At 48.0% G+C, this 24,702-nt stretch overlaps 1 protein-coding gene across 1 annotated transcript; it reads right to left on the minus strand.

Annotated features, from left to right (window-relative positions):
• DUSP29 (dual specificity phosphatase 29) lies at positions 1-23,501 on the minus strand. Its single transcript, XM_084845200.1, has 3 exons — positions 23,326-23,501; positions 8,265-8,485; positions 1-1,217 (listed from the first exon to the last, which is right to left on the minus strand). The coding sequence occupies exons 1-3, from the start codon at positions 23,499-23,501 to the stop codon at positions 967-969; spliced, it is 648 nt and encodes a 215-aa protein (XP_084701326.1). The 3' UTR covers positions 1-966.
• Positions 23,502-24,702: the final 1,201 nt, after the last annotated feature.

A 24,702-nucleotide genomic window follows, 5' to 3' on the forward strand; every position in this document is an offset into this window, starting at 1 on the left:
GCAGGGTGTTTCCAGCCAAGGCTTTTATTATGCTACTTCACTGCCTCAATCATGGAATTTTATGGGGTGCGGGCTAGCTGGATGACAGCATCTTTGGTTTCTAGCCCCCTTAGGTTTTTTCCCACCTCTTCCATCTTTTTTCTTACCAGAAAAAAACGGTTAAGGAAAAACAGATTGAATAGCAGAACAATGCTTTTTTACGGTTAGTACTAGGAGCCCTCTGTCTGGAAGCACCTGTAGAGAGTGTGCTGTGCTGAAAGGCTTTTAAAGAGTTGTTGCCTTTTCCTTTAAGGTAAAGAATGTGGCCATTGGCCACAGGCACAAGTATTTGCACAGATAAAAATGAACAAAATAGTCCCATATACTGTTACTGAAGATGAGACTAGAAAGAAATCCAGCTAGGAGACAAATGACCCAGGTAGGTCCATCTAAAGCAGCCACTCAGCCCTACCAACATGTATTGGAGGTGGTGGGGGGTGCTGCATAGAAAAAGTGTTTGTGCGCATGCATGCGCATGTATGTCCTGCTTTTGCTGTAAACTGCAGCAGTTGCAGTGCCTCCCAACCCCACAATATTAAACTAAGTGACTACTCTTATGTCCAGCAGTGGGTCCCTGTAAATCCCAGTTGATCCTTTCTTTTTATGCACTATGTATTGGTGACTGCATACATACAGGTTGCCAGATTTCATCACCAAACCACTCCTCTGTGAAGCAGAGCTCTGAAGAGCAGCATTAAAGAGAGAGCTGTCTTCTGTATTTCAAGTTCCCTATTAAGATTCCTTTGCAATCTTTCTTCTCTGTGTATTTTCAAGCTGAAAATACTCTTAAGGCAACAGAAGTATTACTGATTCTCTCCCCTCACCCATGCACCCTCGCTTGGTAACAAATGACTCTGTTGACCTAATTGTTTGTTTCAAACACCCTGATTCTCTTTTAGCTGCTTGTTTTCTGGAAAAGTGGGAATGTTATATCTCCGTGCCGGCCTCCTGTTCTCTGTTAGAGTCTATCCCGTTTGTGGCAGCCCTCCTCTCCACGGCCAACTTTATATCCAGTTCTCTGAGCTGTTTCACGAAGCCGCGGTTTGGGAGAATGCACCTGTGTTGGAGCACTTGATCTATGGCGTCAACCACTGTCATGTTCTTGTAAATCATCAGATATGCTAGAACCAAGGCAGCGGAGCGGCTGCGGCCCATGGCGCAGTGCACTAGAACCTTGTCTGTAAAAGTGAAGAAAAGAGACAGAGAAACCATTCAGAATCTGTACCACAAGCCCTTCTACATTTGCCCTGGTTGGGCAATTCCTATTTACGAATATGCTTATGCAATGAAGTTAGTCAAAATCAGCCTCTCAGGACTGGACTAACTTGAGAAATTGGCTCAGCCTTGGACAAGTACCTGCTGATATGTAAATCCAAACATACTGCATAGGCTGAGACTAAATCTCTCAGTATTTCAGTGGTGAAAATTATGCTTTTAAAAAATTCCCCATGTTAGTCCTTTTAAATGTGTGTGACTGTTACACCCTTAGATATTTTAGGCTGCAATCCAATTCACAAATACATTGGAATAACACAGGGAAACTTACTTCCAAGTAACCATTTGGCTGCATATATGGCAATGGTACAAATGAACGCCCAATCAAATATAGCACATTCTTACTATGATGTGGGGGAAGCTATAAGAACTTTAGAGAAAGGAAATTTACATGCAAGTTCTTATATTTAATAAAGAGAAAAATGCTCTCTAAATGTTAACACTAAAGATATCCCCCTTTTGGGGATGTAGTGAATAAATAACTTGCACCTTTTCTGTTTGATCTCATTATTAGGAAATTAGGTGACATAAGAGTTAATGTAGCCTTTCTTTTTAATATACTTATACCCTGCTTTTTCAGCCAAAATTGGTTCTCAAAGCAGGTTATAACACTGCTATCCACCAGAAAGACACAAAGATGTTAGAGATACATGGAGGTGGGGGAAGAATCTTACAGGGAAACGAATGAGGATGTTTGCCAACCCATAGGTCTTACTCCAAGCTTGCTTGCTTGCGCTCGCATTCTCTCGCTCTCTTTCTTTCTTTGCATTAGCTGCTATGTTGTTCCTGCCAGAGAAGAGCCACACTCCTGGAAGTGCAGCAAAAACCCATACTAGGCAAGTGCTGGTGGTGACCCACTTCAGGAAGAATCTGATGGCTGCTAAAGCTTGGTGAGATGCTAAGAAGCTGGTGCTGTCAGTGGCTGGAGGAGGAGGAGCTGGTGAATCTTATAACGGGGGGTATCAAATGAATTCTGCTTTCGAACTGTGGCACTGGAGAAGACTCTTACGAGTCCCCTGGACTGCAAGGAGGTCAAATCAGTCCATCCTAAAGGAAATCAACCCTGAGTGCTCATTGGAAGGACAGATACTGAAGCTGAAGCTCAAATATTTTGGCCACCTAATGCGAAGAGAAAACTCCCTGGAAAAGACCCTGATGCTGGGAAAGACTGAAGGCAAAAGGAGAAGGGGACGGCAGAGGATGAGATGGCTAGATAGCATCACCGATGCAATGAATATGGACTTGAGCACGCTCCGGGAGAGAGCGCAGGACAGGAAGGTCTGGCGTGCTATGGTCCATGGGGTCACGAAGAGTCGGACACGACTGAACGACTGAACAACAACAACAATCAAATGAACTCTTAATCTCTGGAGCCAGCAAGACAAGTGCCAAGCCTGCCTGCAACTGCTTTACCTCCTGAACATAGAATTCCACATTTTGAAACATGAGTGCATAGGGAAATTATGCAAATAAAATAAATCTGTACAGGGCATCCTCCTCTTTGTAATATTGAAGCCAAGCGGTTGAGTGTCTATAATTTTGGAAGTGAAATGGGGCCAAGAAGGTAGAGGAGGAGCCGTAGATTGGCCAGACCAATGGAGGAGATAAGTGATGCCAGATTGGCTTGTGGGAGTCACCCTCTGAACTGTGAGTTGTATGGGGGGGTGTCCCCTCCCACTATTTCCTTGCAAGACCTGTCTCTACCAAGCTTGGGAAAAATAGAAAAATAATATTTAAGGTCAGCATCTTTTCTCTCTCTCTCACTCTTCTAGTCCTAACAAGAGATTAACTTGTAGCGATGGATTGCAGTTGGCAAAGGCAGAAGACCTTTAAAGACCCAGACAGTTTTTTTGTGAAGGGGACAGCTGATCTAAACAGAGGGGAACCGGCACTGACAGGAGGTTGGAAATCTGATAAGTGGCCCTATGATATTAAGAGCTTTTTAGGTCAGCAGGTGATGTCTTGCATTTCTCTGCTTGCTTCTGCTGCAAAAACCTTCCTGTGGAGGCTATTTTGTGGAAAGAGAGGAATAAGAACTTAAAAGCCAGTTGAGGCTTCAGCACTTCGTAGTATTTTATGGACCTCCGTTTCGAACCAGGGCACCACTGAAGGTCAGCAAATGGTGAGCTGTAGCAATCAAACTGGTATCAGAAAGGCTTTAATGTTTCCACTTCTCTGCTGTCAAAGTGATTTCATTCTCTTCTTGCTTGTGTGAAGGTTGAAATAAAGCATGGCGCTGATTGGATCATGTGAGGGGAAAGCTGGCTTGGATAGTACACTAGCTAACGTCACTCAAAAGTTGGAGAGGAGAGGGGTGGAGAGAGCTCTCGTCCTTCCTTACCACTGCCTGTTCCACATTTCCTGCCTCCCCACTAACTCTTCTCTGAAGGCTGTCTCAAACATTACCTTCATGGCGCTGTATACTTGTTTCTCCTGTAACCTCCCCACCCCACACCACCATGAGCTCCAAGTTCTCTGGGGTTCACCTGCAGTTCATGGACATGGGGGTGCCTGCTTTGCAGGTTGCAACAGAACTGGGAAGCCCTGCTTGATGTAATGTGCAAATTGGCCCTCAGTGAGTGCAGTACGGTATGGGCAGTACAGTTCCCCATCTGGCCCATGGAGCTTCCTTGGATTCCTCCAGAGTGCAGGGGCTTGGCTCCCTCCTGGAGGAACTCCCCCTGAAGGCAGGCCTCACTCCCCTGCCCCCAGAGATAACACCAGGAATGTGAGCACCAGGGGACTCAGCTGACACTGGGAGGAGCAGCTCCTCCCAGCACCGGCTGAGTCAGTTTGTGCAACATGCAAGGCCAGCACTAAGGAAGTGCTGCATCTTCCTTAGTTGTCCAGCCACCATCTGGGTCAGGGCAGCTTCAGTGATGCTATGTCTTCCAACATTGGTCCTAAGCCTTAGGGGACTAGGGTAAGGATACTGGCTGATATATGACCCTTGTGCTATTTGTAGCTGCCCCTCACCCATGCATTTTTATATGGCTGATGGATATTAACATTGACCCTTTCTTCATGAGGCATATATTGTGCGCTCGTGATTCCTCACTCACAGTAGTTTGCAGGTGCTTTACATTATGTGGTCATCCTCCAGGGCCTCTCCTGTGCTTTGCAACTATTAAAGCATGGAAAGTCTGGTATGTGTGTGAATGGCAGCATGAAACCCTCGTGTATTTGCACAATTCTGCTGTACCACAGCGCCACCTAGTAGTTGTGTACTAGGAACATACAGAAAGGCAGAGAAAGAAAACCCCTGAAAAAAGACACATGCAAAGAAGCTGATCTTAATCCCAAAAAGAATGTGGAATCAGAAGCCTCAGTAAAGTGGCAGGTTAAAGCCTCATGTAGAAAAGCCCACTGTAGTGATGGTAGGAAACAAAGAGTTCCATAACCAAGTGCATGGAGTGAAGTAGTTCTGGGGAGCACTGGCAGAGAACTGAAATCTAGAGCTTGTGAAAGATGCACAGTGTTAAGTAAATTCTGTGTGTTACACGCTTCATTGCAGCATTGCTCTATAATGTTTGCAGGAGAAAATATTACAACAGTCCTGAGCCTGCCTATCCTTCCAGCAATTGTATTTGTGAAGACAACCTTCAAAACATGTTTTGTTTTGAAACATGACTCAAGAGTCAGAAAAAAGGAAAGGTTCCTCCTGTGCAAGCACCAAGTCATTGCTGACTCCTAGAGGGACGCCACTTTTGCTGGCGTTTTCATGGCAGACTATAGCGGGGTGGTTTGCCATTGCTTTCCCCAGTCGTGACTACCTTTCCCCCAGCAAGCTGGGTACTCACTTTACCGACCTCGGAAGGATGAAGGGCTGAGTCGACCTGAGCTGGCTACCCGAGACCCGGATTCCGCTGGGATCGAACTCAGGTCGTGGGGAGAGTTTCGGTTGCAATACTGCCGCCTACCACTCTGCGCCACACGAGGCTCTTCAAGAGTCAGAACGAGAGGTTAAATACCAGAATCCTATATTCATTCCATTCCTCCAACTTGGATGACTTTAAAAGGGGGTTAGACAAATTCATGGTCTATCAATGGCTACTAGTCATGATAGCTAAATATTACCTCCCATATCGGAGGCAGTATGCCTCTGAATACCAGTTGCTGGGGAGGGTGCTATTTCATTCATGTCCTACTAGTGGGCTTCCTGCTGGGACATCTGGTTGGCCACTGTGGGAACAGAATGCTGGACTAGGAAGGTCAGATCCAGCAGGGCTCTTCTTTTTTCCATTTGCCCTAGTTACTTGTCCATTTCATGTTTTGTGACTAAAGTTATTTCCATCTGTCATAACCTTGGATCACCTGGCAAGGCTATACAGATTTTGCAACTCCATTTCGGGAGGCCTCAAAGTATCATCATGTCAGCAAAAATGTAACTTTTCTTCCATCCTGTTTAAAATAAATCATAGTTTATTGCTGCTCACTCATACCTAAATAATCTTAAATGCTTTGGAGGGAATGAGCTAGCCTAGCTGAGAGAGGTTTAAATAAGAAAGGCGGTCATTCCTGGGCTCTCTAACAGTTTAACTCATATTGTGCTTCATTCAAAGCAATGTTCAGTACGCATGAAGAGTGAAAAACTCCTCTTCGCATAAACTTCTCTTGATCGGCTTTTCATAAGCCCTGCCTGTTGCATTCTCTATGACGTGTAAGGTATTGCTTGGGGCCTTGGCCGGAGCACTTATCAGGCATTGACTGGATCTGTGGGTCTTGGCATTCTGCTGAGCAGCACTCCGGGAGCCGGGGGGGGGGGATTCCCTTTCTCCATGGCCTCATCAGTGCTCCTTCTCCTGGCGCAGCTGGGTAAGTACGGCTTTAAAGGAAGGGGGAAGGGTTTGGGAAACTGGAGCGGGGTGAAAGGGAGAAGGTGAGGGATACCAAAATTGGATTTGGTCTGAAATAAACTGAGCTATTTCCCATTTTTAAATTTTCGAGATAACGCACTGTGCACTGAGGTGTGTATGCTGTGTGTCACTACTCCATTTCCTGTGAGATTGACTGTAGGAATACATTGGCCCTGGCTTAGGGCATCTCTACACCTGCCTCGAATCCTGCATTTAAAATGGGGCTTTCTGCTTCCGCTTTAAATGCAGGATCATGACTGACTCCCTTTACACGCGCTTCCTTCCCCCCTTCCCCTCCCTCCCCCTTCTCCCTGTATCGGAGTCTTCCATTATCTGTCATTGATCTCACTCTTCTTCTTGCGCTTTAACTCTTTTCATGGAGGAAACTGAAGCGGAACACAATGGGGTGATTTGATAGCTCATTATCTGCGATCTATTTAAAAACGGAACAAAGGGCATTTAGTGCAGGAGATGCCCTGGAGGGTAACGGCAGGGTCACAGCATCATGTAAAGAGCCCGCAAACATCCGTGAAGGAGCAATCTCAATTGCAGGAAAAGAGCTCCGTGTAAAGGTGCTAACATCTTAAACCAGTGGTGGGCAATCGGTGCTCTCTAGGTGTTTTGGACTACAACTCCCATCAGCACCAGCCCTCATGGCCAAAGGGCAGGGGCTGTGGGAGCTGTAGTCCAAATCATCTGGAGGGAACCAGGCTGCTGACCCTTGCTTTGAACCCTCTACCATGCTCACAGACACTGGGTTAAATCCAACGTTGGATTTGTTGGAAATCTACTAGCACACTGGAACGTTCTCCCTCTCTCCTCCCCCCTGCAGCCCTCTGTACCACCCAAAAATCTGCTACAGAGGGTTTCCTAGCCCTCCAGAGTAGGTTTTGAGGGTAAGCAGGTGGCTGGGTGTGAGAGAGAACTGAGAGAACTGCTTCCACCAATGGAACAACACCATTGGATAGAACCCATAAACAGAATTATTATTCTGGATCATCTGCCCCTTATTTGTTTTTAATCAGACATTTTCCTATTCTAAAAACAAGACTTAATATTTATTAACAGAAGCTGTCATGTCACAAATTTTAAAGCGTTTTAAAAAAAACCCTAGGTAAAATAAACCAGTGCTAGGAGCATAGGAAGCTGCCTTATACTGAGACAGACCAGTATTGTCAACGCTGACTGGCAGCAACGGCTCTTCAGGGTTTCAGGCAGGATTCGTTCCTAGCCAGACCGGGAGATGCCAAAAATCGAACCTGGGACCTTCTGCATGCAAAGTGTGTGCTCTACCACTGAACTATGGCCATTTCCCTAGAGGTGTAGTGTACAACTTAGCTAGGAATTGGAATAGTCAACCCTTCTGATGCCTGTCAACTGAGAGCCGCTTTACGAAAGATGACTTCCCCACACAGATATCACTTCATGTAGGAATTGTATAATACATGACAAATGCGCACATGACTATGTCCACGTGTGATGGTAAGCTCCAACGGGTGGTCGGCCCCCACTAGGGTCTGTGTGGCGAAACAGACATGGGCATTTATCGTGGGCACTGATGACAGCGAGCGGGTACAACCAGGCATAGGGAACTGCTGGTATTGGAGCACTGCTGTAAGTTTATAATTATGCTTTACAGATTCTGAGCTGAAGCAGCTGACCCCAGTGCTGAAGTATTAAGAAGAGAGGCGCTGGGGCTTAGGCCTGTGTGGGAACGTTGCCATCCGCTTTGGAAGGAATCCTTGCTACTTAATTCTTAGCGTGTTGGGACAGGCTGTAGATGCTCAGGGCTGACAGAGAGGGCCTCTGTATATCTCAAGGGGTATTTTCATTCTGATTATTATCTGTCCCCTTTAAAAGGGGATATGGCCATAGATGAGAAGGGGTGGTGCTAAATGGCTGTGATCTAGATGGGGGTTGGAGGGGCTGTAGGATCAACGGTAGCTGCAAGAGATCTCCCCCCACCCCATCTACTTATTCCACTGATCACAAATTACAGAGAATATCCTTGTTGGATTATTGTCTTGGGTGAGGCAGGCCTAGGCCGCATAGGCCGTTGCAAATAATGCCAAGCTTGCATCCCATTTTCCTTACTTGTCTCATTCTGAAGAGCTTTATCGATGAACTCGGCAGCAGAGTAAAAGAACTGGCTAAGATTGAAAGTGGGGAGATCATCTGCCTCCACCCCATGGTACTTGATGGTCATGTCACTGTAGTATTCTGGTCCCGTGTCCACGTTCCACCGGCCGTGGGCTGCATTGAGGACGTGGGTGAAGCCAGCTTTCTCAAGGCTGTAGCGATCAAGTGCCGTTTTCCTGTTTTCAAAGCAGAAAAGGCTGTTTGAAAAGTGCATGGGAAACATCTTGGTTACTTTCAGTAACCTAATGACAGAGGACTGCTTTATCCAGTGATGAGTTGCACATGCGAATGAGCCATTAGAGATCAAATGCCACACACAGAACTTTAATCTCACATCACCTCAATCCAAGCACACTTGCGTCAATTTTCAAGAAGAGCCCTAAATATAATTAATTCTGTGTTGGAGTGGGTAGCCCGTGGTTTTCAACAGAGCCAGTTCCAGTCATGTCATTGAGAGTCCACTGCTGACTAAGTCCATGACTGAGAAATAAAGCACGAGTGGATCTGCAGCAGCTCTGTGGCAATTCTTCAAACAGCAATGATTCCTTTTGCTCAAACTCAGTTGCTGCTTTGCATTTTACAGGAAACCAACTATGTTTCTACTGTAGGTCATTTTTTCTGTGATGGCTGAGGAGCGTTCATGTTTCTAAAAATGTGTGGGAAATGCTGTACTGGAACCTGGGGTCATCCCATGAAGCTGATTGATGGGAGATTCAGGACAGATAAAAGGAAGGACTTCTTCACACAGCGCATAGGAGCTGCCGCGGAGCACAGCCGGCCGTGGAGGATTCCGGGGGGGAGGAACGGATCGCCTCCCCCCCCATCGAGGATTCCGGGGGGAGGGACGGAACGCCTCCCCCCCCACCATCAACAATCCGCGGAAAGGTAAGTGACTTTCGTACATCCCTAGAATTTAATAACTGAGGCAGAATTCCATACATTTATGTAGCCTATGGAGAAGTAATTTGGGTTCCTAAACATCCATCCATGCATCCAGTTTTCAAAGATGATATAGGGCTCCCACACACAGCGCTTTTATCCTGCAATTGAGATTGTTCATTTATGGAAGTTTGCGGGTCCTTTACATGACGTCGTCGATCTCCAGGGTGTCTCCCGCACTAAACGACCTTTATCCCATTTTTTAAAAGATTGGAGACTTACTCCCAAGGAAGAACATTCCTAGGGTTGCAGACTTGCAGCACAAACTTATGTAAACCAATCCAAAAGATTGGTAGCTTGGAGCTATCAAGCTACCATGCATTGAGTTTCCTTGTGAAAAGAGGAAGTTGCGCAATAACAGGAGCTCGACCACAGCACCATCTAGTGGCTGTATAATGAAACATAGAACACAGATAAGGAGGAAAGGGGGGGAGGGAAGCACATGTAAAGGGAGCCCATCGTGATCCTGCATTTAAAATGGAATCAGAAAACCCCAGTAAAGTTGTGGAATTTTAGTCTAGTGTAGAAATGTTCATAGTCTTAAGAGCAAAATAGTGTCTTGGAGATACGTGGTGGTTGCTAAGATAATGGAAAATCCAGCAGTAGGGGGCATTCATATGAGAGGACCAGCAGGCAGGAGTGTTTAACTTCTCCTGTACCCAAACATTCTCCCCTGCAACTGCCCCCCCCCCCCATACACAGCCCCTGCTTTAGAGTGACAAGGGAAATGGGATTGGAAACCCTGTTTCCCTGGTAATCTCTAGTTTGGTCTTTGGAGGTTGGGTGGGAATCTTGTATATTTTAACAAAGCATCAAGAAGCAATTAGAGTAGGCCTATAACTGAAGGGTGCAGGGGAACACTGGTCCCCTGTAAGTCCATTTGTTCCTTATAGGAAAATAAATATTCTAGATCTCCTCTTTAGGTCCCTCTGTCTTCGGATCCCTTTCTCATTCGTACTTTCTACAGATACTAACAGAATATTTATTTATTTTCATAAACTGCTCTACATCTAAAAAAGTTTCCCAAGTGTTGAACAGTAAAGGGGAAAAATCAAATATGAAAGAATTAAAATATTCAAAATCAAGTTGCATCAGTAAAATCTTGGCTGGTCAGTCAGGGAAAGCTTGCTTAAGGCTCTCCTCACACCTGGCATTTTATGCCACTACAACCCGGTCCCTTTCATTCCCGAGCCTTTCTGGGATTTGGACTGGCCCTGTATACAGGCATCTCTCATAGCGCTTCCCTCCCTCCGCTCTATACCTTTTCATGGCTGCGCGGAAAACTCGGGACAGAAGGCCGATCATTGGTTCCTGTCACATGATTGATGGCTCCGCCGTCCCACCACTCCTCCCAGCAGGGGGAAGTCGGCAGCCTGAAGGTGGAGGGAACCCTCCTTCCAGGCAGGTTTGCTTGGGCCTCGTGGTGCTTCCACAGGAGGCTTCCCATCTGCTGGCTTTCTTCCCCCGCCCGCTGCGCCATTGTTGCTCTCCCCCCTTATTCTGGCTTCCCAGTGACCCCGTAAGGGGGGCCAGGAGAAGAGATCGCGGCTGGCTTGCCTCCCAATCGTAGGGGTGTTTCCACAGGCATGAGTGCCAGCCATTCACTGGCTGTCTGCACCTACAGGCCAACCCTGTGCAGACGTCTGCCCCACCTTCTTCCATGCCATCCTAGATGGGAGCCGCTCAGAAGACATGGTTTGAATCGAAGGAGCACCTCCCTCCCTCTCTCCCTCCCTGGCATGTGTGCAAAGGAGCGGGGCGGGGGGGGGGGAGTCTTGTTTTCATCTCTTAGCTTGTGCTGTACTGTCTCCTCGCAGCCCCCAGGAAAGCTACAACCTCCTTCTGAGCAGACATAAGATCATGCTGCAAGTCTGCAACCCTAGGAATGTTCTTCCTTGGGAGTAAGCCCCATTGAAGTCAATGGGACTTACTTCTGTGTAGACATACGATCGTGCTGTAAGTCCGCAACCCTCTGCACACTTACTTGGGAGTAAGCCCCACTGAACTTAATGGGGTACTCTGAATCAACAGCTTGGTGGGGTGAGGGGATCAGATCTGTCTCTCTTCATTGGAGGGAGGCATTTTACCCTCTTCTCCCTCCAATCAAGAAATGTGCTCAAGCATTTACATGGAAGACACCTGGGAATCAAGGAATGTCCTTCCCTGGCAAGACTTGAGTGGAGGCAGGAGTTGCCCTCCAACTGTGCGCCCTCCCCTCCTTGCAAGGAAGGGAGAGGGCGCAGTTGGTGGGCGATTCCTGCCCTCGTGCCTGTCACATCTGTTCGGTCTCCTACTGTGCAAGGAAACCTCCCTCCTGTTCTTCCCGCGTTGTCAAGAGGATCCCCACTCAGGATCTCCTGGGTGCAACACACCCCGCAGCCCATCCTCAATGCTTTCGTCATCCTGACTGTGCCCCCAACAATCAAAAACAAATGCCCACAGCTGCCCAGACATAGCGGTTTCTTCCGCTATTGGAGAATTTCACAGGGAGGCCATGGCAGTCCTGTTCCATGGGGTGGAAAAAAATACCACTTTTTTTGCGTTTGGGGAAGACATGGGATAGGCTGGGGAAAATGGCAGGAGACACCCTGGAGGGTAACAGCATCATCTAAAGAGCCTGCAAGCTTCCTTGAGAGAGCCATCTCAACAGCAGGATAAAAGCTCTGTGTGGAGAAGCCCTAAATGATTTTTTTTTTTTTTAGCAGACACTGAAAACCACACAATGTTGGCACCTTCCTGACATCAATGGGCAGGGAATTCAACAGACAGGGAGCCAGTACACTGAAAGCTCTGTTCTTCTGAGTGGACTCTAAACAGACTGCAGATCCATGCGGAACCCCCAGGAGCACCTCATGTGATGACCTCAGTGTCTGAGCAGGATGGAAGGGAGAAGGCGCTCTCAAATATTCTGGCCCCAAGTTGTTTAGGGTTTTACGCACCAATAACAAAGCCTTAAACCTGGCCTGGTAGCAGCCAGTGCAGTTCCCTCAGCAAAGGAGTTACATGCTGAAAGGGGGCCACTCCAGATGACTGCTGAGCTGCTCATGCTGCACTAGCTGCAGGTTCCAGACCAGCCTTAAGTGCAGCCCCACTCAGAGCGCATTGCAGTAACCCAGTCTTGAGGTTACTAGTGGCTGTACCATTGTGGCCATGCTACCCCTGTCCAGGAGAGGCCACAGCTGGTGGAAGGCGCTCTGAGCCATCGTAGTCACTTGGGCCTCCAGCAACAGAGATGGATCCAGGATTACCCACAGACTATGGACTTCTTCTTTCAGAGAGAGTGCAACCCCATCTAGAACAGGCAATAAGCCTATCTTCCAGACTTAGGAACACCATCTTGCCAGGATTCAGCTTCCGTGTAGCCCATCACTGAGTCTAGCCACTGATTCAGGCCTTGCACAGCCTGACTCAGTTCAGATGTCACAGGGAGATAGAGCGGTGTGTCATTAGCATAATTATGGCACTATGGTCCTGATCCTCTAATGACCACTTCCAGTGGCTTCATATAGATGTTAAACAATATTGGGGACAAGACAGTGCCCTGCAGAACCCCAGTTCAATTGCAAAGGAACTGAAGAAAAGTCACCCAATGTTACTCTGAAACTAACCCTGCAGGTCACAGTGCCTCTAATGCAGCGGTCCCCAACCTTTTTGGCACCGGGGGCTAGTTTTGTGGAAGACAATTTTTCCGCGGACCGGGGGGGATGGTTTCAGGATGATTCAAGCGCATTACATTTATTGTGCACTTTTTTTCTATTATTATTACATTGTAATATATAATGAAATAATTATACAACTCACCATAATGCAGAATCAGTGGGAGCCCTGAGCCTGTTTTCCTGCAACTAGATGGTCCTATCTGGGGGTGATGGGAGTCAGTGACACCCAAAGTGTGTTGCTTATGTCCAGTCTACTCTGTAATCTCGTTTTGGTTGCTGTCACTGCAGAAAACCCTGCTTCACAAAGATAGGATGTTGGAAATGGAAGCAGGCTTTTCAGTGCTTTTGTTTTGTGGCAATCTCAGGATATTCCGCCTTGACTCTAATCCAGAACGTATGAAGATTTGAAGTTGTCTCAAACATACTTTTAAGGCCACCGTCATTTGTAGGGGTGTACAAAACCCCACTTACCTGGCTCCACTGGGGTCCACAGATGGGGGGAGGCAATCCGTTCCTCCCCCCGGAATCCTTGATGGGGGGGAGGCGATCTGTTCCTCCCCCCCCAGAATCCTGCCCAGCCGGCTCTGCTCCGCAGCCAGTCTACAGAGCCGCCGACCGGGCCAATCCACAGTGGGGCCTCCACCCGTTGCCGGGCTGCTGCAGACGGAAATGGCGGCCGTCATAGCAGCTGCCATTTTGTGTCCCTATGCTTGCCTGTGATAGGCTACGTATATATTTATGTAGCCTATCACAGCTAAAGCAGGGACACAAATGGCATAGGGGACACAATTTGCGTCCCTGCTTTAGCCGTGATAGGCTATGTAAATATATATGTAGCCTATCACGGGCAAGCGTAGGGATGCAAATGGCAGCCGCTATGACAGCAGCCATTTGCGGCCGCAACAGCCTGGCAGCGGGTGGAGCTGCTGCCGCCGCTTCATCTGCCACCGCCAGAATCCGCCACCGGGTAGGTCCGTCCTGGGGGGATTCCGCGGGGTGGCGGGGGGGGAGGCCGTTCCACCACGGACTCCAGGGGGCGGATTCTAAAGAATCCGGCCTCACTGGAGTCCATGGAGGAATTCTCTGACATCCCTAGTCATTTGCGATCTCAAGCAGTTGATCCTCTTCTAGCACAGACAAAGTCAATTCACCTGGCTTATTCACAAATGGGTCGCGGATCCATTCCTTCCCAGTTCGGGGGTCTTTTGTGATTGGGATGTAATGCTCAAACTCTTTTGAGAACTGAGATATGTGATCATGCACCAGCTGGGAGAAAGAAGGCCCTGGCTCAGTCTCTTTCAAAATCTTGGCTAATGTTTGAAGCATGTCTAAAGTCCCAATGTTCAGTCGTCGCCCACAGACTTCCAGTTTGGCTTTCAATGCAGCCACTTTATCTGCCGACGTGAACACAGTTGTCGTTCTCCCCTGAAGTGGCAGATTGAGTTAGTTGAGCAGCTTGAATATGTCACACAAGTAAGCAAGTTTTGCAACCCATTCTGTGTCACTGAAATGTGCTGCCAGTGGTGACTGTTTTTCTAAAAGAAATCTCTGGAGTGGCTCTCGTAACTCAAAAACTCTGGCCTTTAATCTCCCTTTAGAAAGTCATCTCACTTCTGTGTGTAAGAGAAGATGTGTGTGCTCTGTGTCCATCTCCTCACAGAGCTGCGCAAACAGACATGAGTTAAGGGCATGTGCTTTCATGTGGTTGATCATTTTAATCACATCCTGCAAAACATTGTTAAGTTCAGGTGACATTTTTCGGCTAGCCAGCATTTCTCTATAGATGACACAGTGCGTAGACTCACATTCAGAAGCGACCTCCTTGACTCGAGTAGGGAAACCAGAAAGCCATCCAGTCATGGCAGCCGCTCCGTCCATGCATACATCGGCACAAAATGACCAATTCAGTTTTCCTGATACGTAATAATTCAAAGACCTGAATAGTTCTGCAGCTGTGGTGTTGGTTGGCAACAAAAATGCACGTAACATATCCTCATGCACATCCTCCTGAAAATTATATCGCACAAAAACAAGCATTGTTGCCTTGTTGTCAACATCAGTAGACTCGTCAAGCTAGATTTCGTGCCACAATGACTCATTAATCCTCTCTAACAATTGTGCCTCAATATCCTCTGCTATTTCATCAATTCGTCTAGTTATGGTGCTAGCCGAAAGAGGAACACATGCCACCTTTCGAACTGCAGCCTCTCCTAAAAGTTCACGGCAAATGTCCTTAGCAGCAGGCAGGATCAACTCTTCACCAATAGTAAAGGGCTTCTTAGCTTTAGCAATGTGGTTAGCCACTAAGAATGATGCTCTCAGCGCAGACACATTTGGTGAAGTGGTGGTCTTCAACAATTGCTTCTGTTCTTTGTGTTCATGTTTTTTTCTTTTGAAAAACTCCAAAGGCTTGTCTTTTAATTCAGGGTTCTTGATCTCCATATGGTGAAGCAGTTTTGAAGGTTTCATGGCTTCGTTGGATAGCCGGTCGCCACATATTATACAAAGCGGGCTTGGAGAATGTGAATCACCTGTTGCAATGAACCCGTAATTTAAGTAGGACTCTTGGTATTTTCTTTTAAATGCAGCTTTCTTTTCGTTGGCAGTCTTAGAGTCTTCTGCTGTCTCATCATTGGGTCTTTCCCCCTTTTCAAAGAAGCTCTCCAACGACGTTTGTTTTTTACTCATTTTGGCTAGGGTTAGCTTGTGGGCTTACCAAAACTGTGACTGAGACAAGTGTGCAGTGCAGGAAAGAGATGAGGACGGAAGTGGTAAATAAAATAATGGGCGGGCCACGCATGGACTAAATAAGGATGGCAGAGAAATCCGCCACGGACTCCAATGAGGCCAGATTCTAAAGAATCTGGCCCCCTGGAGTCCGTGGTGGAACGGTCTACCCCCCCGCCACCCCCTGAAATCCCCCCGGGACGGAACCTACCTGGCTGCGGCTGGTCCGGGTCCATCCGCTGCTGTCCACCTGCTGCGCCCGGACTGCAGACTCAAATGGTGTCTGGCATAGCTGACGCCATTTGCATCCCTTTTCTTCAAGTAATAGGCTATGTAAATCTTTACATAGCCTATTACTACAAAGAACAAGGACACATATGGCATAGCGGACACCATTTGCGTCCATGTTCTTTGCAGTAATAGGCTACGTAAAGATTTACGTAGCCTATTACTTGAAGAACAGGGACACAAATGGCGGCCGCTATGCGGACCCCATTTGCGTCCCAGCGGTTGAAAGTCCGCTAGCGGCTCTAGCTGGCTGGCAGCTTTGTGGACTTGCCGCAGAGTGGAGCCAGCGAGGATTCCAGGGGGGAGGGACAGATCGCCTCCCCCCCCCCCGCGGACCCAAGGTAAGGGGGTTTCACACACCCCTACTATGGCCCGGTTCCTAACAGGCCACGGAACAGCCCTGGTCCGCGGCCCAGGGGTTGGGGACCCCTGCTCTAATGGCCATCCACCAGAGTGATCAAGGCTGATTCAATCCCTTAACTAGGCTAGAGCCCAGATTAAAATGGATCTAGATAACTGGTATCCTCCAAGAGTGCCTGCAGTTGCCCCACCACAACCATCTAGAGTACCTTCCCTCAAGAAAGGGGTATTTGCAACTGGGTGACAGTTGTGAAACACCATTGGGTCCAGAGCAGGTTTCTTCAGTAGTAGCCACACTGCTGCCTCCTTAAGGCAGCAGGCACCACTCCTTCATGAAAAAGACACATTTACCATCCCCCCAGTCATCCTGCCCCCCCCCCAGCTGATTAGCTTTTATTAGCCAAGAAGGGCATAAAACAAGAAGGCACATGGTTGGTTGCATTGCTGCCAGCACCTTGTCCATGTCATCAGGCCGCAACAACTGAAATTGATCCCACAAAATCTGGCAGATGGTAGCATCAGACACCTTGACTGAAGCTGGGCAAACAACAGCATCAAGTCTGCCATGGAGATTAGTGATTTTGTCCTGAAAATGTGATTCAAAAAGGTCACAACGGGTCCTTGAGGGCTCCAGGGCTCCATTCATTGGAGAAAATGTTAACAGCCTCTGAACCATCTGAAGTAGTTCTGCTGGGTGGCTACTTGAGGACACAATGGAGGCAGCAAAATAAGCCGTCTTTGCAGCCCATGTTGCCATGCAGTAGGCACAGTGATGTGCTCTAGAGCGTGCTTGGTCATCTTGACTTCAAGTCTTAAGCCATTTGCACTTCAGCCAATGTCCAGTCCATTTCACGGTCCGCATGTCCTGTTCTCGCCTGAGCAGAAGCCCACAGGGATTAATACCAGGCAGCAAGAAGCGAGGCAGCAAGGAGTCAAGGCACCCAGGAGAACTTCTAGTGAGCAACTTGCTATCACAAAGTTTGAGGCCCGAATGAAGCCTTTTATGCTCAGTCCCAGGCTCCACCATTTCCTTCAGCATGGAAGCTGGTATCATCCAGAGCCGTCATGCTTAAGGCCACCTCTGCCAGCTCAGGCAGGGATGCTCTTGGGCAGCAGGCTGGGCAGTTCACCAGCAGCATCCTCAATCTGCCTCTATGGCCCAACACCAAGTGCGACCCAAGGCCTGCCCCAAGGTGGAGTGGTTTCCTGGTGAGGGAGATGCAAGTCCTGAAGGCTACAGGAATTCCCTCAGCCCTTCAGCCTATGCTGGTGCTGCACCAAGTACCAAGGTGGACAGAGCTGTGTCAAATCAACTCCGCCCATCTCACTCGCCCAAGTCTTGGTAATACCCTCCAGATCGGCCCTCTCATCCACAATTAAATCTTGAATGAATTAAAATCTTACTGCACAATTAAATCTTACTGCAGATTGACCTGGCATTTAATAGTAGCACCACAAGACAGGAAAGCTCAGTGGAGTATATAGTACTCTTCAAGCTGGCTAGGGATGTAGGTGAATTTCTTTTTGCTTCGTTTTTTACTTGAATTTGCCCCATTCGCACCCATGAATACAAACACGAAGGTGAGTGCATTTTTTTCGGGGTGGGGGGATATGCACACTTTTAAAAATTCACATTTTTCAAAAAAAGGCCTATCTTCATCTTTTAGTCTATGCGGGGTGGGGGGAGTCTGCATTTGGGTGTGCACTTTCAAAAACGCGAACGGAAAGGCTCACTTTCCCCATTCAAACAAAAAGAAAAACAGATCACAATCAAAAACAGGAGCAAAGCAATCTGAGCTTCAAGGTGGAGGTTGGAGAATTTTGGCGGGCTTCCCCATCTCTAAAGCGACAGCCCTCCAACCTCTTTTTTTACCTCTTGCAGTTGATGAGCAGCAAAAGCAGATATACAAAGGCAGTGCCAGAAAGCGTAGCCCCTTATATGCATTGCTGCAGCAAAACACTCTTTCCCTGAAACCCACTGAACTATGTGGCAGTGCAAGGCTTCCTGCTGGTAATGCCAGTTCTGGGCCTCCTTATGACTGAACTTAGAGGAACTTAATATGGTTCTCCCCCTCCCCCCACAGGGTTCAGCCTGTGTTTCCAAAGTGATGCGGTGTGTTAGCCAGCTGGCTCTGATCTTGAATTAAGCTGCCGCACAGTGAAATCCATGCTGTTGAGTCCTCTCCTTTTTTAAACATCTTGCTTTAACATGCAGGAAAGGGGAACTGAACTGAAAGCGTAGAAACTAAAAGTCAGAAAACAGTTTTTTCCCAGAGTTCCTGTACAATGGCAATATGACTTCTGGTTCCTACATCAGTTTTAAAAGGAGCTTCCTCTCATCTTGATTTTTAAATTTCTCCTTTTACACACAAGTCTCCAATTCCTGCCCTTTAGCAGTTCCCCAGTAAAAGACTTTGGCTAGGGTAGCTTCCCATTAAACTTGAAGCCTTGTTCATTCTGTGTCTGAAAGTGCTCATGAAGGTTCCATTCCTTCTGGGCAATGTGTATAAGAGGGCTGTTACAAAATGAATGAAGGGCAGATGAGATGTTACACCCCACCCCCAAATGCATGCCCCCCCCCAGTGTTTTTAATGTAAAGCAGCTTTCAGAAGCTGTGATTCTGAGCAGAAATGTGATGGGAGGGTTTTCCCCCCACCAGTGTTCTCCTGCTCAAAATCAGGAAAATATACTGTCTAGGAAATTCTGTGAATCAAAAGGCAGACTGTGAATATTTTAATAAATAATATCAAACCAAGAGAGCAATGTGCGCCTAAGGCATAGCTGCCCCAGTTGCTGACAGCCTGTATATACACCCCCTCCCCTGTGATTGATAATGAGCTCCACTATGGTGGATTGAGCCCTGCTGAATTTAGCTTGCTTGTATGTAAGGGTCACATTTCTTGCTTGCACCCAGTGCTTCACTGGCAGTAACTGTTACATGAAAAAAAATGGCAACGTTCCAGGAAGAGGCATATTCAGGGCTTCCCTTCAAATTCTGTACCAGTGCAGGCTGAATTTTGCAACTTGTATAAACAGTACAAATTCATGCATACCCATTTTTTTTTCACAGCATGTTCAAGTAGTGTGTGTGGGGGATAAATTATACAGGGTAATGAAACTTAACCCCCAACAAATAGTCATATTGGGAAATAACCCCTCTGGTGCTTGAGACTTCATTTCATCAAAATTTGCTGGCACTAATTTCAAACCTAGCTTTACCATCAAAAAGTCCTAGAAACTTGAAATGTGAAATTATGATTTCTGCAGCCATTACCACAGTTTGTGCTCTTCCTGCGCTTCCATGGAATATACATAGCTCTGTTTGCATTGATGAGTTTAAGTGCAGAACTAAAGCTCTCAGGATGTTAATGAATATGAATACAGTGGGCATGTGATGGCAGCCCCCATGCCTACAATCAGTGTATTCCTGTGCATGTCTGCAATGTAGCTGTGCTTGTACATCTGTAGGCACATAACAGCCATGAGAGAGAACAGAAGTGGTGGAAGTGGTGGAGACTATCATGTTCCCTCCTCCACCTTATGCCTCACTGATTTCCTTCTCCATCTTAGGAGCATTTTGGTCAGGGACAGGGAGTTGATAGCATGCCCCAGTATTACATTATTTTGGGGGCCTGGTATTCTGTGGAGGAGTCTTCCCCTTTCAAGGTTTCCAGTTTGTTTGATACTATGCCCTCTTTCATGTACGTGGTGACACCACCCCTGCAAAAGCCCTTCCCTTTCCTTCCCATAGAGTTTGTGGCCAGAGATGACCGTATCCCTTTGGCTGTCTCCATTCCACCAGGTTTCTTTTATGCCCACTATATGTATGTTCCCTTCTAAAACCAAGCACTCCAACTCTCTAGTCTTGGCTTGGGAGTTTCTGGCAATAACATAGGAATACCTATACACAGGGGCCCTCTCCAAATGGCTTTGGTGTGTACATTTTCCCTTTGGCCTCTTTGATTGGCTAACATGCTATGGCCTATTTCCTCTCTGGCCCATTTGGGCAATCTAAAATATTTCCCCGCTCATCCTCAACCAAAAGCTCTCCAGCTCCTGTCCACTTACCCCCCGAGATCAGTTTAAAAGCTGCTCTGCCACTTTTTTGATATTACATGCCAGCAGTTTGGTTCCATTGTCCTCCACTAAACTCCTAGGTAAAATGGCCTGTTTGTGGCTCCTGTTTGCTCCCTCTGCATCTCAAGCTCCCTGGGACTGGCAGGCTGCTTATAGCCCGGTGTGCTGCTGGCCCTGCTCCCATCTGGCTCAGTGGCTCATCCCAAGCAGTGAAGCCCCTCCCACCAAAGCACACCATGTACCAGAGCACATAGCAGTGCCTAGGAAAAACAAAGGAACAAACAGAACGCGAACAGTTCCAAAAATGCCAAGCTGCAAAAAGCCACAAACTTGTCCCCTTTTGGCCTCTTCTGCCGTTCCCTTGTAAAACTCCCTGTTTGCGACTCCTGTTCTCTTGCTCTGGTTCGTGAGCTCCCAGGGGTTGGCAGGCCACTCACAGAATTGTGGATGCATGGCTCGTAACATCTGTTTCTCCTCTTCCTGGGCTCAGAGGTGCCTGGTGGCGTTGGCACCTCTCTTTCCAGCCTGTTCAGCCAGCCACACTGCACGGCTCGCTGCATCTGCACAAAAGCCTCCCTCACGAATGGGGGAAGTGAAAGCCTGGCGTGCTGCTGTTGCTACCAAACTCTGCAAGGAGGAACACAGAAGGAGCAGCCCAAAGGGCAGGAAAGTGAGAGGGACTGCAGGGGGGAACTACCAAATGCGGTGGCGGCAGCAGGGGAATGCAGAGAGTTTTGTGTGGTAGGGAAAAGAGAGAAAGGGAACTAAGCTCCCAACTACTCCCCCATTTTTTCTCTTTCCCCACCTCACTACTCTCCGCCCCACAGGTCTCCCTGCAGAGCAAATGCAAGGAGACCTGCAAACGGGGGAGCAGAAAAACAGGAGAGTGCCTGAGAGATGGTGGTGCTGGAGAACGCAAGCCAGAGAGAGAGAGAGAGAGACCATGCAAGAAGAAAAGCATAAAGAAAAAGGGGGTTATCAGAAGGTGGATTAAAAGAACACATAGCTCACTGTAGCAGAAGTGCTTTTCCTGAAGTGGTCTTCCGCATGCCCAGCACCAGCACATGGCATATTGGGGCAGGTGTCAGGGCCCAGAGGCCCTGGGAGGGGCCACTGCTGCTGGGCCTCTACCTCCATCAACACCACCACTGCCACCTGACCATCGGGCCAGCTAATGCTGCTGAGGCACCATCATGGGCAAGGCTGTGGCTCTGTAGAGAAGCCATTCAGAGCCCCGCTTGGATGGGACAGGCACACAGGGGACTGTCACAAGCTTTGACCCAGACCATGAGCACCTTTGACAAGGCCAGGCAAGGCCAGCCTCTGCTTTCCCCGCCAGCCAGCCACCCTTTCCCATCTCCCTTCCTTTGCCCCACAGGGACTGAGGGCGGAGGGAGCCCCCTACCATGTTTTACGCCCACCTCTGCATCAGTGCTTCAGCTGCCTGCCTGCTTGGCTGACTTCCCCAGGTGCCTTTGCCTGCCTGCTTTCGGGTTGGGGGTCCGGAAAGGGACTAGTAGCAGCAGCAGTGGTGGGCCCAGGGAGCAGCAAGTGAGCCTGGAGGAGGAAGGAAGAGTGGGGCAACTCCAGCCATGTTTGGGTGCATGCCCCAGAGCCCTACTCAGTGCCACTGCCCCCCCAAGCCCCTGCCACTGCCATCACCACAGGGGTGGGCAGGCACACAGCCCCTGACCAACTAAGCTGGGGGGGGGACTTAGTGCTCAGGCCCCCATTGAGGGCAACTTGCCCAGGGCCCCCCAAAACCTTGTCCTCTGAAGTCTTCAGGGTGACACGAGTTGTGCACCCCTCCTCTACAAACTAAAGCACCATTATTCTCTTAAACAGAACTTGCTCACCAGTTAGTTCTTGGGAGGTGTGGCGAGGTGCCATGAGCTGCCGGCACTGCTCTGGCTCCAGGCTCTGCATTCCTGGTGGCCTGCAGTCTAAGACCAGTGCAGAACCTCAGGCCCAGGGGCCAGTCTGGCCCGCTGGGTTTCCTCAGAGAGCCCCGCCCCCTTTCCCCAGCCACCTACCATGGAGTGGTTTCCTGCCTTTTGCATGCTTTCTCCCCCCGTGCTAAAGGCTTGGAGTGCCTCTCCGAAGGCTTCGTTGCTGGCAGGAAGAGCTCTGACATGCGGGCGTTTGTCGTCTCTGTCTTTGGCCTGGTCCTGTTTTGCCCTTGGCCCCACCCACCACTGGAATGTGGCACCCTCAAGAGCTTCTCCCAAATTTAATTTGGCCTTTTGCTGAAAGAGGGTCAACACCCCTGGCCAAAGCAGCAGCCCTTGGGCCATGGCTGTTCCACAGCGTTCTCTCTGACATATTACAGGTGAGACAGGGACACTTTTTGTGTACTTCTTAAGCCTGCAGTCTCTCACCTGACTGTTCCACCGCCTGTCTCCCCTTCCTTTGCTTTCTTTCACATTGCTGAAAGCTGCCCTTCTCCGCCTTTGTATAAAGTGCCCGTTTGATAAAGAGCTGGTCTCACACCAGCTTCTGGGCTTCAGAGGAGCTTCGCCAGCTGCAGTGTGCAAACTGGCAGGCAATGTACTACAGATGCACATACACGCCTTCAGAGATCATATATGCCGAAACCAGGGGGGAAATGCTGAAATCTATCTGTGTATATTTTAAAGGCATCACTAACATTTTCCAAAAATGCAACATATGGGGAAAAATAGGGTTGTGTTTGCTTTACCAGGGGCAGGAGCCAGACAACAGGAGTGTTCTACGTGCCCTAGTTGTTTGTCTGCCAAACTTTCCCACGTAGTTCTCCCCAGAAAAGACTTTCTTTTCTGGTCGTTCACCTGTGGCTCTCCAGATTCACACACTGCCTTGTATGTCCACAGCACAGCCGAAGGCTAAGACGTCAGGGACACACCTTCACTGTGACCAGTTATTACAAGCCATGATCTCCACGGTTATATGAGGCCTTTTGTATTGTGATGTATGTTTGCATAACTTACTCATCTCCTATGTAGAGGTTGGGCCAGACTTCATTGACGTGTGTATACTTTGGGCTGCCTTTCCAAAACAGCCTCTCCAGGTCAAATGCTCCAGGGGTACAATAGTCCCCATCAGGGTCTACTTTGACTGCTGTGTAAGCACTTATCTTTCCAGATTTCAGGGCAATCGAAGACATCTGGTCTCAAGAGTTTGCGTTTGATGGGTGAAAAAACCCTGCAATACAATGACAAATAGAAGGTGAGGTTGGTGGAAAGCATCCAAGCAAACAGTTCTTCTCCCTGAAGATACTGCTGTCATTGTATAGCCTTAGAACTAGCTTATTTATAAGGACTGAGTCAAAAAAGGTGACAGGGGAGGCAATTTATATGAAAAATTTTATCACTCTGGTGAAAAGCACCTCCCTTTGAGTAATTGCGGGGGGTGGGGAAGGTTGCTCTAAAACAGGGTGAAAGTGTTTGCCCCTTCTGAGGGAGGGCAATGCTGATCGAGGGAGCATTTCTATCACTCTCAATTGGCTTTTCCCTCAGGGATGTCATTACATAGCCTAATTTGCAACAGCCAAAGCCCCCCCAAGTAAAATAAGGATAGGGGAAGATAAATGGCATTGGCATTGCATCCCACAATTTTATTTATTTATTTATTATTAATATTTATATATTGCTTTATTTGCTAAAAGCCACCAGCTGTTTGATACTTGAATAGAATTATGCATAACAATAGAATTATCAGAACAGAGGTTTGCCTGATTTGGGGCAGTTTCTCCCTCCCTGAGGGGAAGTTTACCTTCCACATCCTTCCTCCCATTTACTTATCTTGGGATCCAAAGCAATGATGGTGAGGTGCCTTGAACTTCAGTTTAAATACATTGGGGATGGGACCATAGCTCAGTGGTGGAGCACGTTACATGCAAAAGACCCTATGTTCATTCCCTGTTATCTCCAATTAAAATTGTCTTGATAATGGTCACTGAGAGCCACTGCTAGTCAGTGTAAACACTGGGTGAGATGGGCCCACCCAATCTAAGTCAGTCCAAGTCAGCTTCATGTGTCCACAGGTCACCTGCTGTGATGGTCACTTGAACTGGATATTACAGATGAAAGGCACTTTGGCTTCACCCTGTCCCCTGGCAGAACGTGTGTTTCTGTTTTGATGCTGAACTATGGAGGAAATAATGCAGCTTAGCATGATAAATGTGAACATTTGGCCAACTCATTCTGTGAACTCTGGAATGAAAAAGCTGAAGCACTGGTTATGAGAAAAAGGTTAGTAAAGTACTGAGGGCATACATCCAACCAATTTATTTTCTGAGGTTCGGGAGGATGAGGTGCAGCTGCAGCTCCTTCATCTCTATTAGAATCCTTTTTTAAGGCTTTTTT

The sequence above is a fragment of the Heloderma suspectum genome, chromosome 3 (genome assembly GCF_057233095.1).
Source record: "Heloderma suspectum isolate Gila_16-S chromosome 3, 16-S_ref, whole genome shotgun sequence".
Classification (NCBI taxonomy): domain Eukaryota; kingdom Metazoa; phylum Chordata; class Lepidosauria; order Squamata; family Helodermatidae; genus Heloderma; species Heloderma suspectum.